General features: G+C 41.0%; 1 protein-coding gene across 3 annotated transcripts in view; it reads left to right on the top strand.

Moving 5' to 3' along the window:
• Positions 1 to 17,390, top strand: part of gabrg3 (gamma-aminobutyric acid type A receptor subunit gamma3) — a 775,666-nt gene that overhangs the window by 470,818 nt on the left and 287,458 nt on the right. For all 3 annotated transcript variants that reach the window (XM_072264242.1, XM_072264244.1, XM_072264243.1), the window contains one exon: positions 16,795 to 16,932. In XM_072264242.1, coding sequence (XP_072120343.1) covers positions 16,795 to 16,932 — 138 coding nt within the window. The remainder of the gene's footprint in view (positions 1 to 16,794; positions 16,933 to 17,390) is intronic.

Below are 17,390 nucleotides of genomic sequence, written 5' to 3'. Positions count from 1 at the left end.
GTATCTCAACTCCAAAACAAGAGAATAGACTCATTTGCAGAATGTCTGGATACTTGAATTGACCTGTGGATACAGTACAAAAATAATAGCTGTAGAAAGATGAGAATTGTTGAGAGTTGGTCCCTAAATAAATTTTAGGCAAGATTAAAACCAAAGCAAAAATTATTGGTATGAGTATTGATTTATTATTGTCACATGCTCTAAATCAGAATCAGCATTTGATTTAATATTACCGGCATATGTCACGAAATTTGTTGTCTTTGTAGCAGTAGTACACTGCAATACATAATAATAGAGAAAAAATTGTGAATTACAGTGTGTATATATATTAAATAGTTAAATTAAATAAGTATTACAAAATTGGAAATAAAAACGTAGTGAGGTAGTGTTCGGTAGTTCAATGTCCATTCTGAAATCAGATGGCAGAGGGGAAGAAGCTATTCTTGAAATCAGATGGCAGAGGGGAAGAAGCTATTCTTGAATCATTGAGTTTCAGGCTTTCAGGCTTCTGGACCTCCTTCCTGATGGTAGCAATGAGAAGAGAGCAACATATGACCTGGGCGATGTGGTCCTTAATGATGAAAGCTGCCTTTTTAAGGCCCTGCTCTTTGAAGAAGTCCTGGATAAAAAAAAAGATAACGAGGTGCAGTGAAGAAGCTTGTTATGCAAGGAATCCATATCGATCATTCTAAGATATGAGTACATCAAGATAGTGCAAGGCAATAGCAATAATAGAATGCAGAATATATTAGTGTTACAGTTGGAGTGAAAGTGTGCAGTGACCAGTAAAGTGCCAGAGCCATGACAAAATAGATTGTGAGATCAAGAGTTCATCCTTAATTTCAAAGGTCCATTCGAGAGTCCTATTACAACGCAAGAGATGCCTGGTGGTGTGTGTTTTCAAACTTCTGTATCTTCTGCTCAATGGAAGGGGATGTGGGTGGGGGGGAAGAAGAGAGAATGTCCATTCAACATGGAAGGGGTCTTTGATAATACTGGATGCTTTTCTGAGGCAGTGCAAAGTGTAGATAGAGTCAATTGGAGGGGAGGTTGGTTTTCGTGATGGACCTGAGCTGTTTCCATAGAATGTTTGTAGTAATTCTTGCTTTCTTTATTTTTCGTTAACTTTTACCAAATACTTTAGTTAAGCCTGACTATATTATTAGCAATTATGTTTTTACACCTCCTAAGCTGTATTCATAATTCGAGAGCATATGATAGGGGTCTCAGAATGCCCAAGCTGGAATTTCAAATCTCCGCAATGATAATTAAGAAGGTTAAAGGTTTTTTTTTCCAGTCTTGAGAATAATGTTAATAAATAAAAGAAAAAATGCTAGCTCAAATCTTAAAAGTTATGGTTAAGAGATCTACATGGCATTGATTTTTTCATTTTAAAAGTACATATTTGATACTGGTTTATTATTGTCACAAGTACCAAGACTACTTGACTTGCATACTGTTCAAACAGATCAAATTGAGTTAGAATAAAGGAAAACAGCAACAATAAGCTGTAAAAGCTACCAAAACAGTGCAGTGCAGGTAAATGATAAAATGCAAGATCATAATGAAACAATATATTGTAGAAAAAAATCCTCTTTAATATAATATTACTTAATTTTAATGGAGCTTTAATTTTAATTTGATGGATTTGTGTGAAACTCCTTAGGGAAGTTTGATTTAATCTTTCCAGGTAATAATAAAACTTTATGAAGTTAGCAAAAGTTATGCAAATAACAAGTGAAGTGAGTCCTATGTGCTGAGTAAAGATACCAGGTTTATACTCCTCAGGCTGTTTGAATCTATGAATCTCTACTCTGTCTTTGAATTATGTGAACTTTATCCAGTCTGGTGTTGGCTTTGTTTTAGACACTCGAATTCATACCTTCTGCTTGTTAAGAGTTGTATATATGTGAATTAAATCTTCCCTCAGCTTTCCACATTACAGAACCTGAAAATGTAGCATGGTAGTGGAGTGGCTAGCACAACGCTTTACAGTACCAGTGACCTAGGTTCATTTACTGCCACTGTCTGCAAGGAGTTTGTGCGTTCTTCCCGTGACCACATTGGTTTCCTCTGGGTGCTCTGGTTTCCTCCAAAAGTCCAAAGACATATTAGTTGATAGGTTAATTGGTCACTATAAATAGTTCTGTGATGAGGCTAGGGTTAAACTGGGGCTTGCTAGGCAGCATGGCTATTCTGTGCTGCACATTGATAGATAGGTAGATAGATAGGTAAATATATAAATGAATAATTTCTATATCTTATGCTATGGGAATCTTCTCACAATTAAGGCCGTGTTTGACCAGTTCAAAGAAAAATCATTAGAAACATAGAAACGTAGAAAACCTACAGCACAATACAGGCCCTTCAGCCCACAAAGCTGTGCCGAACATGTCCCTACCTTAGAACTACCTAGGCTTACCCACAGACCTCTATTTTTCTAAGCTCCATGTATTCATCCAGGAGTCTCTTAAAAGACCCTGTCGTTTCCGCCTCCACCACCGCAGCCGGCAGCCCATTCCAGACACTCACCACTCTCTGCGTAAAAAACGTACCCCTGACATCTCCTCTGTACCTACTTCCAAGCACCTTAAAATTATGCCCTCTCATACTAGCCATTTCAGCCCTGGGAAAAAGCCTCTGACTACCCACACGATCAATGCCTCTCATTATCTTGTACACCTCTATCAGGTCACCTCTCATTCTCTGTCACTCCAAGGAGAAAAGGCCGAGTTCATTCAACCTATTCTTAAGGCATGCTCCCCAATCCAGGCAACATCCTTGTACATCTCCTCTACATCCTTTCTATAATTTTCACATCCTTCCTGTAGTGAGGTGACCAGAACTGAGCACAGTACTCCAAGTGTGGTCTGACCAGGGTCCTATATAGCTGTAACATTGGCTCTTAAACTCAATCCCACAATTGATAAAGGCCAATGTACCATATGCCTCCTTAACCACAGAGTCAACCTGCATAGCAGCTTTGAGTGTCCTATGGACTTGGACCCCAAGATATTTCTGAGGTATGGATTACCTATAGAAATCATTGGAGAAGTATAACAAAAGCTCTTAACATGCAGTGGTAAATTAGCAAACTACTGTTAGTGTCCATCCTCAAACCAAAATCCTGAGTGCCAAGGCCCTAAATGCACTTAATTGTTACTTGGAGATTAAAGATTAACTGTATTTGTCACATACACATCAAAACATACAGTGATACTCGCAGTTGCTTCAAGAATGTGCAGGAGGCACCCTGCATGTCGCCCTGCTCCTGGCACCACCCTAGCATACCTACCCCTCACTCGTACTTCTTTGAAATGTGGGAGGAAACTGGAGCACCTAGTCGAAACACACTCCGTCACGGAGAGAACGTACAAATTCCTTACAGAGAGTGGGGGTATTGAACTGACACTGTAAAGGATTAAGCTAACCACGACGCTACCTGACACCAGTCTCCTGTCATAGGTGTTCCTCACTCCATCATAGCAAGGGATTACCAAGCAAACAGAGAAAATGCTTCAACGATATTCTCAAAAGGTATTGAAAAACTGTAACATGCCCATCAAATCATGGGTGCCCCTGGTCCATGATCAATCAAAAATGGACTCAGGTGTATTTGGGATGACGTTGCAAAAAACCAGGAATTAATACGGAATGAACCTCATCTCCAAGGATCATGATCTTGTCATGGTGGAGAGACTTATGAGTTCATGAGATCTTGAGAGTGATGATGTCTGGAGTGTAGCTCCTGTTAGGGTCACTCATGGCTGTAATGTCAAGGGGGAGGTTCCAGGCAAAGACCATCCAAGCAAGACCTCAACAGTGGTGCTGCTAGAAGATGATGGCACATCACAATGGCTATGAAGGTGGGGGAAAGATGCAGCCATGAAGAGTTGTCTTACAGTCCAGGGCACTGGGCACTGACACTGACCTGTCAGGGACCGTGTGGTGCAGCAGCCTCCCGACATTAAACAAAGGCAAGCACAGGCGTTTTCCATTAATGGAATAACCCCTTTGGAGATTATCATACTCCACTTGTGTAATTCCATCCAGTACTACGAAAGGAACGCACCACCTGTTGATACTGTCAGGCACCTCCTGCTCTACCTGTTCTGATAGAGTCTGCAGGTCCTATGGTGACCTCATGAGCCACTTCTAAACCACAGAAATGGAGTGGAAGATCTACTCTCAACGGCTTATCTGGTCATTTTCAGGACTTCCGCTGTGGGAAAATGGGGGATTAGGACTAATTGCTTTTGCCTACTAGCTGCTGGCATAATCTTGAATGGCCTCCTTCATAGCCATTACAGTTCTGTGATTCGATGGTGCCTTTGGTCCAGTAATTGCAATTCCAGCCTGACCAATCCTTTCTCTCAGCTGAAATCTTCCACTCTGCAGAAGCAGCCAGACAAACCATTTACTCCATTAAGCCATTGCAAACCAGTCACAGAAGAAGGGCCATCAGTATCTTCAGTTAACCAAGTACACCCAGTCGTACACCCAGTCATAATAGTTTTACCAACTAACTCCAGAGAATGAGACATACGGTATGGTTTGTCTGGTTGTTTAACAAACATTGTATGTTCTTTACACTGTAGTGATTTAAAACTACCTTAACAACTTCCCACCCAATTTTCCATGCCATAACCTTTCATTGATCTGTAAAACTAATGTAATATCTTTGGCCCATCTAGTCTGCTCAATCCCATCATGGCTTAATTATCACCCCTCTCAACACACTGTTTTGCCTTCTCCCCATAACCTTTAATACCTTTACTAATCAAGAATCTATCAACTTCCATTTTAGCTATCCCCAACAATTTGATTTCCACAGCCATTTGTGGCGATGAGTTCCACAGATTTACCACTCCCTAGCTCAAGAAATTCCACTTATCTCTGTTTTAAAGGGGCATCATGTCACAGGCAGTATGAACAATATGGAAAGGGTATAATAAGGCCATATACCAGAGAGTAACTTTAGTAGAGATATGAGGGATGTATCTGGATGTTGATAATAATGAATTTGCAAGCAAATAGGCTATTAACTTTCCTTAGAAAACACTTCATTTGTCTCAGGAAGGCTGTCTCTGCCCAAAGATAATAGCGATGTCTATCTCCTTATGACTGTGTGCAGAAAGCAAACAGACCATCTGTTTCTCTGAAAACGTGATCCCATTCTGGATGGCACTTTGGTTTCCATTTAGATTGATGTTGTTTGATTTGAATAACTGAGTGGAAATTCAGTTGAATTTTTCATACCAATGCCTTGCTCACTGCTTTATTTACTGTGGTCAGCCACAGTGGAAATGCCAAGGAATAAATATTTATGAGATAATTATCAGCAATATTTGCAATGCTTTTACATTGAACCTACATTTCACTAGGCAGCATATCGAGCAGCACATTGCTAAGCAAATAGAACATAGAATATAACAGAGTACAGCACAAGAACAGGCCAATCAGCCCACAATGTCTGCTGAACTAATTAAACTAATTTCTTCTTCTTGCATACAGTCCATATCCCTCCATTCTCTAGACATTCATGCGCCTATCTAAGAGGTTTTGAAACACCTCTGTCATATCCACCTCAACCATTACCCTCAGCAGCACATTCCAGGCACCCACCTATCTTTATGTAAATACAACATGGCCCGCACATCTCCTTTGAACTCCCCCACCCACTACCACATGAAAGCACGCCCTTTAGTATTAGACATTTTGCTCCCGTGGAAAAAATATTGCTTTCTGCTCTGTGTCTCTCATAATGTTAAAAACTTCTCTCAGGTCCCCCTCAGTCTCTAATGCTTCAGAGAAAACAACCTTATTTTTCCCTCAGAACATATCCTTCTATACATAGGATTGAAAAGTCAGGTGTGATGGTCTCCATTGCAACACCAGCATAGACCCCAATGGCCTAGTACAGGAACACCAATGCCTTTGGGTGAAAAATCCGACAAAAAGTAGTGGATTTGGCCCAGAACACCATGGGTAAGGCCCTCCCAGCCATTGATCTCATCTACTTGAAACATTGCTGTGGAAAAGCAGTATCCATCATCAAAGATCTTCACTACCTAGGCCATGCTCTTTTCTCGTTGCTATCATCAGCTAGAAGGTGCAAGTGCCTCAGGATTCGCAGCACCAGGTTCAAGAACAGTCACTACCCCTCAACCATCGGGCTCTTGAATGAAAGAGGATAGGTACACTCATTCTATCTTTGATATTCCCAAACCAAATGGCCTCACTTTAAGGACGCTTTATCTTGTTATTTCATGCTCGTTATTTATTGCTGTTTATTTATATTTGCTTTTGCCCAATTTGTTTTCCATTGATCCTTTTTATAGTTACTGTTCTATAGATTTGGTAAGTATGCCTGCAGAAGAAGAATCTCAGGGTTGTATGTGGCAACATGTATGTACTCTGATAATAAAGTTTATTCTGAACTTTGCCATCCAGATTTGGCACCAGAGTGGGTGGTCACTTAAAGAAATCAAACAGATATTTAACGCTACTACCAGCAGTTCATCTCAGACCTTTCCACACCATGTTGCTAGAAATATCCAGTAGCTATCAGGGTAGCTATCAGGGAGAATTTAAATCCAGTGGCTATCAGGGAGAATTTAAATCCAGAACTATTTCTGTGCCTTTCCCACCACATTCAGATTTATATACCAAATACAGTGAAATGCATCATTTGCATTAACAACAGCTCGCCCAAGGATGTGTGGCGGCAGCCCACAAGTGTTGCCACACAATCCAACGCCAACACAGCAGAATCTGCCAACACCTCACCAGCATCCACTGATAACTTATTTATGACCCCATCAGCCAAGAGAGAAATTAAGTTATGCTCTGTCGAGCATGACTTAGTCATTCACAATCTCACCTGTGAATTCATAAAAGAAACAAGTTTAAGTTCTAAGCCAGAATTTAAAAACCTAGGGTGATGCACCAGTAGAGGGCAGAAGTACTGTCATTTGCCTTCTGTCAGCTCTGTCAGATCAAGGGCCTATCCTGAGCTGTGCACATAGATGCAACGGTGAGGAAAGTCTGCCAATGTCTCTACTTTCTTACAAGCTTAAGGAGATTCAGGTTATCGGAGACTTTAATAAACTTCTACAGATGTACAGTGGAAAGAATTCTGACTGGCAACATTATGATCTAATCTGGAAACTCCAGTGCAAGAGCTTGTAGAGGGTGGAGGTCTCAGCCAGATCCTGCACGTTCCCCACCATCAAGAATATCTACAAGTGGCGATGTTTCAGGAAGGCAAGGACCCCACCATTTGAGCCATGCCCTTTTCTCAATGCTGCCATAAACCAGAACGTACATGAGATGAAGACGCACACCTCAAGTTTCAACAACAATTTCTTCCCCGCTACAATCAAGTTCTTGAACCAAACTGAAAATCTTTAATAGTGCCACCGTTTATTTCTCTCTGTCCCATCCAATGAGTTGTGACTTTTAAATTTATTTTTGTCGTGTAACTTACGTATAAATTATGTTAATTTAATTTTATGTTAACAGATTTTTTTTAATTTTTGTAATTATACTGCTACTGTGGAAAGTTAATGCAAATATCTAATCTGCCCAATCATGTGGCAGCAAACTCAATGCATAAAAGTATGCAGACATGTCCAAAAGGTTCAGCCATTGGTCAGACCAAACATCAGAATGAGAAAGAGATGTGATCTAAGCAACTTTGACTGTGGAATTATTGTTGGTGCCAAATAAGGTGGTTAAAGTATCTCAGAAACTGCAGATCTCCTTATATTTTCACACACAACAATCTCTAGAGTTTATAGAGGATGGTGTGAAAAACAAAAAAAAACATACAGTGAGCAGCAGTTCTGTGGGCGAAATGCATGTTAATGAGACCAGTCCAAGAAGACTAGTTCAAGCAGAGAGGAAGGCAACAATAACTCAAATAACCATACGTTACAATAGTGGTGTGCAGAAGAGCATCTCTGAATGCACAACATATCGAACCTTGAAGACCATGAACATACACTCAGTGGCTACTTTATTGGGTACAGGTGGTTCCTAATGATGTGGCCACAGTGTAGATTAGGAGCCTCGTAAAGTATCCAAATTATAATTGTAATGATGGCTATTGCCAATAAGAATAAGCCCAAATGGTAGATTCCAAACCTTGTGTTATTCTATACCATTGAAAATATAAAGATGGGAGACAGCTCGTCAATGCATATGTTGAAAGGCTTTTGCACCTTTAATTTCTTCTTCTAAACTCTTGGATTCATCATTACATACACCATAAATGTGTCAAATAAATTAGAAATCCATCTTCCTTTACAAAGCATCCATTGCAAATAATTCTTTGTTTCTTTTAAAAGGTTTTGTTTGCCTTGTACTATTCTAATAATAATTGTTAGAAAATGAGTTCAAGTAGTATGGAAGAATACAATTAATCCAATGATGACTCTTCTTCAACTCTCTATAATATTCAGAGAGCTGATGAACTAATGCAAATGTCAGCTTGTGGAAGAGATGCCTTCTCAGGAGCCATTCAGATTCCATGGCACAGCTCTATAAAGATCTAGGAATTTCTCAAATTAATCTGTTCATAGGGGATTAAAAGTTCTTTTAAAGGAATGTTTCCTTTTACTCATGATGAGAAAGTTGCATTATAATTGAGAAAGTTATAATGCATCTTTTAGTTGCATTTTCATACATTTGGGAGTGCTGCTCATTCACTTCAGGGAATCTTCCAGTCAATCACAGTCCGACACAACCCACACTAAGGAATGATGGCAAGATTCTTCCTCTGCTGAGAACTAATGAATTAATGAACTAGTCAGTGACTAGTCACATGTGTGTGATAGCCCTGTGGTCACTTTTACCAAAGGTCACCCTGTTACTTCTAAGTTATGTAACCCTCTTGACTAGTTCTCTGAACTTGCAGTCCAGTGATATTATAGGCATCCGTTAGTCTAGTGAGACCATGGATTTGCGCATTGGAAGGTTTCCAGGGCGCAGGCCTGGGCAAGGTTGTATGGAAGACCAGCAGTTGCCCATACTGCAAGTCTCCCCTCTCCACGCCACCGATGTTGTCCAAGGGAAGGGCATTAGGACCCATACAGCTTAGCACCAGTGTCATCGCAGAGCAATGTGTGGTTAAGTGCCTTGCTCAAAGACACAACACGCTGCCTCAGCCAAGGCTCGAACTAGCAACCTTCATATCACTAGATGAACGCCTTAACCATTTGGCCACGTGCCAACACCCAGTGATATTAAGATTGAAATTATTCATTTTTTATGAGATGCCGTTGAGTTCATCCATGTGTCAGCTAAAACTACATGCAGTGGCCACTTTATTTGGTACAGTAGTGTACATCAGTATACCTGTTCATTGATGCAAACATCTAATCAGCCAATCATGTAGTTGGAACTCAATATGTAAAAGCATGCAGACATGGTCAAGAAATTCAGTTGTTGTTCAGAGCAAACATCAGAATGGGGACGAAATGTGATCTAAGTGAATCTGACTGTGGTGCAAGGCAGGGCAGTTTGAGATTTTACAGAACATGGTGCCTCAAACAAAAAGTCATACAGTGAACGGCAGTTCTGTGGGTGAAAATACCTTGTTAATGAAAGAGGTCAGAGGAGAATGGCCAGACTAATTCAACCTGACAAGAAGGCAACAGTAACTCAAAAACTATGTTTTACAACAGTGGTATACAGAAGAGTATATATTATTTGTCATATTTGTCATATACGTTAATGATCTGGATGATGGGGTGGTAAATTGGATGAGTAAGTTTGCAGATGATATTAAGATAGGTGGAGTTGTGGATAATGAAGTAGGTTTTCAAAGCTTGCAGAGAGATTTAAGCTAGTTAGAAGAGTGGGCTGAAAGATGGCAGATGGAGTTTAATGCTGGTAAATGTGAGGTGTTACATTTTGGTAGGACTAATCAAAATAGGATATACATGGTAAATGGTAGGGCATTGAAGAATGCAGTAGAACAGAAGGATCTAGGAATAATGGTGCATAGTTCCCTGAAGGTGGAATCTCATGTGGATAGGGTGGTGAAGAAAGCTTTTGGTATGCTGGCCTTTATAAATCAGAGCATTGAGTATAGGAGTTGGGATGTAATGTTGAAACTGTACAAGGCATTGGTAAGGCCAAATTTGGAGTATTGTGTACAGTTTTGGTCACCGAATTATAGGAAAGATGTCGACAAAATAGAGAGAGTACAGAGAAGATTTACTAGAATGTTACCTGGGTTTCATCACCTATGTTACAGAGAAAGATTGAACAGGATGGGTCTTTATTCTTTGGAATGTAGAAGGTTGAGGGGATACTTGATAGAGGTATTTAAAATTATGAGGGGGATAGATAGAGTTGACATGGATAGGCTTTTTCCATTGAGAGTGGGGGAGATTCAAACAAGAGGACATGAGTTGAGAGTTAAAGGGCAAAAGTTTAGGGGTAACATGAGGGCGAACTTCTTTACTCAGAGAGTGGTAGCTGTGTGGAACGAGTTTCCAGCAGTAGTGGTTGAGGCAGGTTCGATGTTGTCGTTTAAAGTTAAATTGGACAACTATATGGACAGGAAAGGAATGGAGGGTTATGGGCTGAGTGCAGGTCAGTGTGACTAGGTGAGAGTAAGAGTTCAGCACGGGCTAGAAGGGCCGAGATGGCCTGTTTCCGTGCTGTAATTGTTATATGGTTATATGGCTATATATAGCATCTCTGAATGCACAGCACAGGAAAAATGCTGGAAGAGCTCAGCAGGTCAAGCAGCATCTATGGAAATGAATAGACAGTCGACATCTGGGCCGAGACCCTTCTTCACGATTGGGAAGGAAGGGAAAATTCGACAGAATAAAAAGGTGGTGGGGGAGGGGAAGCAGTACTAGCTAGAAGATGAAAGGTGATGCCAGGTTTGTGGGAAACGTAAAGGAGAGAAGAATGAACTGTGGGAGAAAGGGAAGAAGGCAAGACATAAGGGAAAGTGATAGGCAGGTGAGGAGTAGAGGTAAGAGACCAGAGTGGGGAATAGAAGAAGAGGGAAGAGAGAGGGAATTTTTTTTACCAGAAGGAGAAATCAATGTTCATGTCATCAGGTTGGAAGCTACCCAGATGGAATGAGGTTTCGCTCCTACATCTTGAGAGTATCCTCATTGTTACACAAGAAGAGGCTATGGACCATGGACCAACTTATCAGAATGAGAATGGGGATAGGAATCAAAATGCTTGGCCACTGGGAAATTCTGCTCTTGGCAGATGGAGTGGAGACGTTTGACAAAATGGTCCCCTGATTTACGTTGAGTTTCCCCAGTGCAGAGGAGGCCACATCAGAAATACTGGATGACTTCCCCAGCAAATTTGCAGGTGAAGTGGTTGCCTCAACTGGAGGGACTGCTTGGGCCGGCAAATGGAAGTAAGGGAGGAGGTGAATGGGCAGGTGTAGCATTTTGGTTGCTTACAGGAATATGTACCAGGAAGGAGATTAGTGGGGAAGGAAACTGGACAAGGGATTCATGGAGGGAAAAATCTACGTGGAAAGTGGAGAGTGGGTGGGAGGTAAAGATATGTTTGGTAGTAGAATCCCATTGAAGATGTTGGCAGTGGTGGAGAATAATGTGTTGAATCTGGAGGTTCATGGGATGGTAGCTGAGAACAAGAGGAACTCTATTCCTGCTAAGGCGGTGGGAAGATGGGGTGAACATGGATGTCTGGAAAATGGAGGAGATGGTAAGTGAGGGCAGTATCAATGGTTAAGGAAGGAAACCCTGTTCTTTGAAGAAAGAGGACATCTCTGATGTACTGTAAAGGAAACGCTCATCTTGGGAACAGATGCAGTGCAGACAAAGGAACTGAGAAAAGGGAATAGCATTTTTACAGGAGACACATTGGGAAGAGGTATAGTCGAGATAGCCATGGGAATTGGTAGGGTTACAAAAGATGTCAGTGGACAATTTGTCTCCAGGCATGGAGACAGAAAGATCAAGAAAGGGGAGGGAGGTATCAGAAACGGACCAAGTGAAATTAAGGGCTAAAGGTACAATAGATCAAATCTTGAAGTGGTTGTCCTGCAGTAACAGAAGACCATGAACATACACTCGGTGGCCACTTTATTAGGTACAGGAAGTATTAATTAAGCAGCCTTTGAGTGCATGTTTTGTAAGAAAGCTTTGCTTGTGAAATGCTATGGGTCATTTTGAAAAGATTGTGGAGAAGTCTTATGTTCAGATAATTTGCATACTGCATGTTTGGACAAGCAATAATATTGTAATTGCTAGATAATCTGTATTATGGTGATATTTGTTCTGGAATAAAGTTTGGCCAGAATACTGGAAGAATTCCCAAATTCATCTACGGTATCATAGCTTATAATCTTTTGCCTTTCACAAGAGTGAGCTGGCAGAATCACAGACTGAAGTGCAATCCATTGATGTATCAAAAAAAAAACAGCAGATGCTGAAAATCTGAAATAAAACCAGAAAATGTCGGAAATCCTCTGCAGTCTAGGTACAATCCATGGAAAATGAAACAGTTAACATTTCTCTTTCTAAAACTGAGAAGGAGAGAAATGTGTTTGCCAAGGTAGCAGAAAAGCTGGAGGAGGGCAGTAGGTAAAAGGAATTTCACTGACAGGATGAAATAATATGGCAGTTAAAATCAGATTAAGCTTTTTTCTCTGTTTTGCTAATGTTGTACTGTCTGTGGAGTGTAATATAGTTTGGTTCACTGAGACATAAGCATACAAACAAGTGAAAAGAAACAAAACGATGACAGACCAAAATGCCCAGTTCGCAACAAACAAAAAGAAAGAAAGAGCAAGTTATCATAAGATGGAGGATTTAGTATTGAGTCTTGCAGGTAGTAGATGGATGATAGACAATACACACAAAATGCTGGAAGGACTCAGCTGGATAGGCGTCATCAATGAGGGTAATAAACAGTCGATGTTTTGGATCAAGACCCTTCATCAGGACTGGGAAGCAAAGGGGCAAGACCCAGAATGAGACAGTTGCAGGAAGGGAATGAGTGCAAGACAACAGGTGATAGGTGAAACCAGGTGACAGAAAAGATGGGCAGATGGGGGAGGAGGGATAAAGTAAGAAGCTGGGAGGTAATAGGTGGAAAAGTTAAAGGGCTGTAGAAGAAGGAATGTGATAGGAGAGGAGAGTGGACCATAGGAGAAAAGGAAGGAGGAAAGAGGGACGTGACAGGTAAGTGAGGAGAAGAAAAGAGGTAAGAAGGGAATCAGAATGGGAAATGACAAAAAGAGAGAAAGGGGAGGAGGAGATTTATAGAAGTTAGAGAAATCTAACTTCCACTTCATATTCTGTCTGGGTATCCTCCAACCTGATAGCATGAATATCTGTTTCTCTAGCTATAAACACAAGAGACCCTGTATTTGCTGGAAATCCAAAGCAACATACACAAAATGCTGGTGGAGCTCAGCAGGTCAGGCAGCATCGATGGAATGAATAAATTTACCGCAGCATCAAATGGTGAATTTTCAGAAGAGCTATCTGATTATCCAAGGCGTTTTTTTGATATTCCAGCCATACATGAAATATGGATTAGAGAATGGCTAACTGATGATAGATGAGTGAGCTTGGGCTATTCTCCTTGGAGCAAAGGAGGATGAGAGGTGACTTGATAGAGGTGTACAATATAAGATTATGAGAGGTTTAGAGTGGATAACCAGCACCTTTTTCCAAGGGTGACAATGGACAATACTAGAAGGCATCCATTTAAGGTGAGTGAAGAAAAGTTCAAGGGAGATGCCAAACAATGCATTTTACTATACGTTCGGATGTACATATGGTAAATAAGTGAATGTGGATCTGAATCTGAATCAGAAGTAGATTTTTTTAATACGGGGAGTTGTCAGTGCCTGGAACAGATTGCTGGAGGTGGTGTTAGCGGCTAATACAATAGGGACATTTAAGAGACTCTGAGATTGGCATATGGATGTAAGAAAAATGGAGGGTTATGGGCTGTCTAGGAGGGAAGGGTTAGATTGGTTGTATCTTAGGATTGTACAGATCAGCACAACATCATAGGTCAAAGAGCCTATACTGTGTAGTATTGTTCTATGTTCCAAGTTCTATAAAGTGTTGTAACACAGAAGTAGTTCCTTCAACCCACCATGTTCATACCACCATTGAAAGTACTCATCAGTACTAATCCCATGTACCAGCACTTGGTTTATAAACTCCATGCCTTGGTAATTTGAATACTCTTCTAGGTATTTCTTAAATGTAATAAGAATACCTGCCTCTACCACTCATAGTCTGTGCATTCCAGGTGCTAACTATTCTCTAGCTGAAAAAAACTTTCCACAGATCTCCTCTGGATTTTTGCCTTTAAGGTATTGACATCTCTACTATGGAGCGAAGTTTCCTTCTGTCTACCTCCTGATATATAGGGGCAATCACTGAGAAGTTGAGAGATCATAGAAGTTTTTGAGTTTGATGGCAAAAAAATAATTGAAAGGGCAAAGGTGGATTGAAAAGCAAAGCTCTGAAGTAATAAGATTAACATTGAGAGGAGTGAAACCGGTTGATTTGGAGTTGTGAAGTGATGAATACCCTAGCTATTTCAATATCGTCTGACAAGTAGTGATTAACAAGTATAAAGGGCTTTCAAGTAGCCCCATTTTTTAAATACTTGAACCCCTGACCAGGTGAACACGAAGTATACCACTCAGTCAATTGGGTAAGGGCAGGCATATTCCAATTTTTTACAGGATGGAAGTAAACAATTTCACTTGACGTCCTACAATTTTCAACTGACTCAGTCCCTTCATCTACCCCAGTGTAAGTACCTTGTATTGTGACTGACTAAAACTCAAAACACATGGAAGCTAAGTCTGGAAAATATACGATCAGTGGTCACTTGAACAGGCAAGTCTTGTATCTAATAAAGAGGCCACTGCGTGTATGCTGAATAAAAATCTTCATCCTGAGAGCAGGTGCAATAGAGATGGAGGAATTGAGAGAAGGAGATGGAAATTTTTCAAGTAACAGGGTGGGAAGAGGTATCATTCATGTTCTATGGCCTGCTGTCCCCTCCCATCATATTCCCCCTTCCCCAGCCCTGTATAACTCTCATCAATCAACTTCCCGGCTCTTGACCACCTGTCCCCCACCCTGCCAGTTTCACCTATCACGTCGCGTTTCTTCCTCCCCTCCCCCCACCTTCCTACTCTGACACCTCCTCCTTTTTTTCCCAGTCCTATGAGGTAAGTCACGGCCCGAAACGTCTACTGTACTTTTGTTCATAGATGCTGCCTGGCCTTCTGAGTTCTTCCAGCATTTTGTGTGTGTTAGAATGAAAAAATACTCATTTTGTTGGCGTGCCCACAGTAGCCTGTAGTCAAGCGAAACCTTTGAAATGAGACCACCGGAAACACCTCTGCTTACTACAGATGAGATACACAGCAGCAGTGTGTCGTCAGGCAAAATAGAGGCCTCTGTAGTGAGTAACTTTTCCAGAAAGTTCTTTCTAAAATTGAGTATCCCTTTGCACAATAAGGGTGCCAGAGACAGTCGAGATAACAGAAGGATGTGAAATATCCCCAACAACTAAAGCTCTATTGTCTTTACTAACTCATCGGCTGTCTGCTTGAAGTTCTGATTGAATTTAACACCTCTGTTGTGAATGGTTATTGACCTTATGAGTAAGGAATTTGTAATATATACAATTTACAACAATCAATATCTGTAACTGGTAAGCCAGTTCTTTATAAAAGTAGAAGTCTTCTGCTCAGCCTTCAGAGCAGTGTGGGTGACAGGAGCCCATGCTGTTCTCCTCATGCACAAGCAAAATAAAAGGAACGTTTGAGTCGTAAGAGTGAGTGTGTTCTGGGCTCAGTTATTTTAATGATTTTATTTTAATCTATTGTCAGTGATGACAGTTACTTTGACATTACCATGAATACACAACTAATCAGAGGGTTAAGTGACAAAACAAACCTGTCCTGAACTGTGCATTTTGCAGCAGGGATATACCTTTGGCAATGTGACATGCACCTTCTTGCTTCCCCATGTAGTTTCAACGGGACAGATTCAAAATGTCTCACACCCAATGACTGATTTTACTAGCCGCAAAGTATCTGTTGGAAGTAAAAATTATGTACAGCTTTTATTTCCTGAAGCCTGGGCCTCATTTTAGTTCATCCATAATTATGCTATCCATCATCTCATAACAACACACATCAAAGTTGCTGGTGAACGCAGCAGGCCAGGCAGCATCTCTAGGAAGAGGTACAGTCGACGTTTCAGGCCGAGACCCTTCGTCAGGAGTCCTGACGAAGGGTCTCGGCCTGAAACGTCGACTGTACCTCTTCCTAGAGATGCTGCCTGGCCTGCTGCGTTCACCAGCAACTTTGATGTGTGTTGCTTGTATTTCCAGCATCTGCAGAATTCCTGTTGTTTGCATCATCTCATAACTCCAGAATGATCCCTAACACCCTTTAGGACAGTTCCCATGGCTTCACCTAATATGGAGCTTGAAGGAGCAAGAGCTATCACTCCGCAGGGGATGAACTGATCCCTCCCTTCTGTCCAACCATTGTTTGCCCTCTCAATGACACAGGACTCTTCGGTAAAGATGGACATCAACAACACTGAAGGATCCTCATCTGCCTGAAAGGGGTCCTATAATCCACCTAGAGTTCACGGGTGTCCCAGTGGAAGGGGTACTCAGTACTGTGTTACAAAAATGGCACTGCCTAGGATAACATATGTGCAAAGTTGTACACAAAGAGCTGTGCGTTTGACCACTGAGACTTATTCTTTACTCCCTTACCAGATGGATACCCAAAAGATGAGATGGTTTACAAATGGAGGAAGCACTCTGTTGAAGCTGCCGATCAGAAGTCCTGGCGACTCTACCAGTTTGACTTCCTGGGTTTGAGGAACACGACAAAAATTATTGAAACAACTGCAGGTATTGGAATAAAGTTTTGTTTTATTTCTCGTTAATATTTAAAAGGCTTATGCCCCATTGATTGGGCAATGAGGTTGGAATGGATACTTGCAAATGAATACAACAGTTGTGATGTGTAATTTTGCGGTTATTCCAATGAATTGGATGAATTAGATGAATTGAATTATGCATTTATACAACATAATTAGGTCAGGATTTGGTGCACCTGGTGTGACAGGAATACAAGGTCAGACTTGCAAATTGTAAGCACAGCTTGCTACATTAGAACTAAGCCAATGTGGTTGAGAAATGTGTCCTTGTTGCGAGCTCCAAGTGAACTGAAGCCAAGAGGCAGTGTGCAACTCAGTGTTGATGCTGTATTGTCTATTTAACATTTCCAGGCAGCAATGAGTTTTTCAGCATTCAGTCAGTTGAGACCTGTCAATTAAGAAGTAGTGGCTTTGAAGTTGGATCTCTCA

Source organism: Mobula birostris, chromosome 7 (assembly GCF_030028105.1).
Source record: "Mobula birostris isolate sMobBir1 chromosome 7, sMobBir1.hap1, whole genome shotgun sequence".
NCBI classification, from domain to species: Eukaryota; Metazoa; Chordata; class Chondrichthyes; order Myliobatiformes; family Myliobatidae; genus Mobula; species Mobula birostris.
Note: the sequence above shows the minus strand (reverse complement) of the source record. Positions and strands in the feature narration are given on the sequence as shown.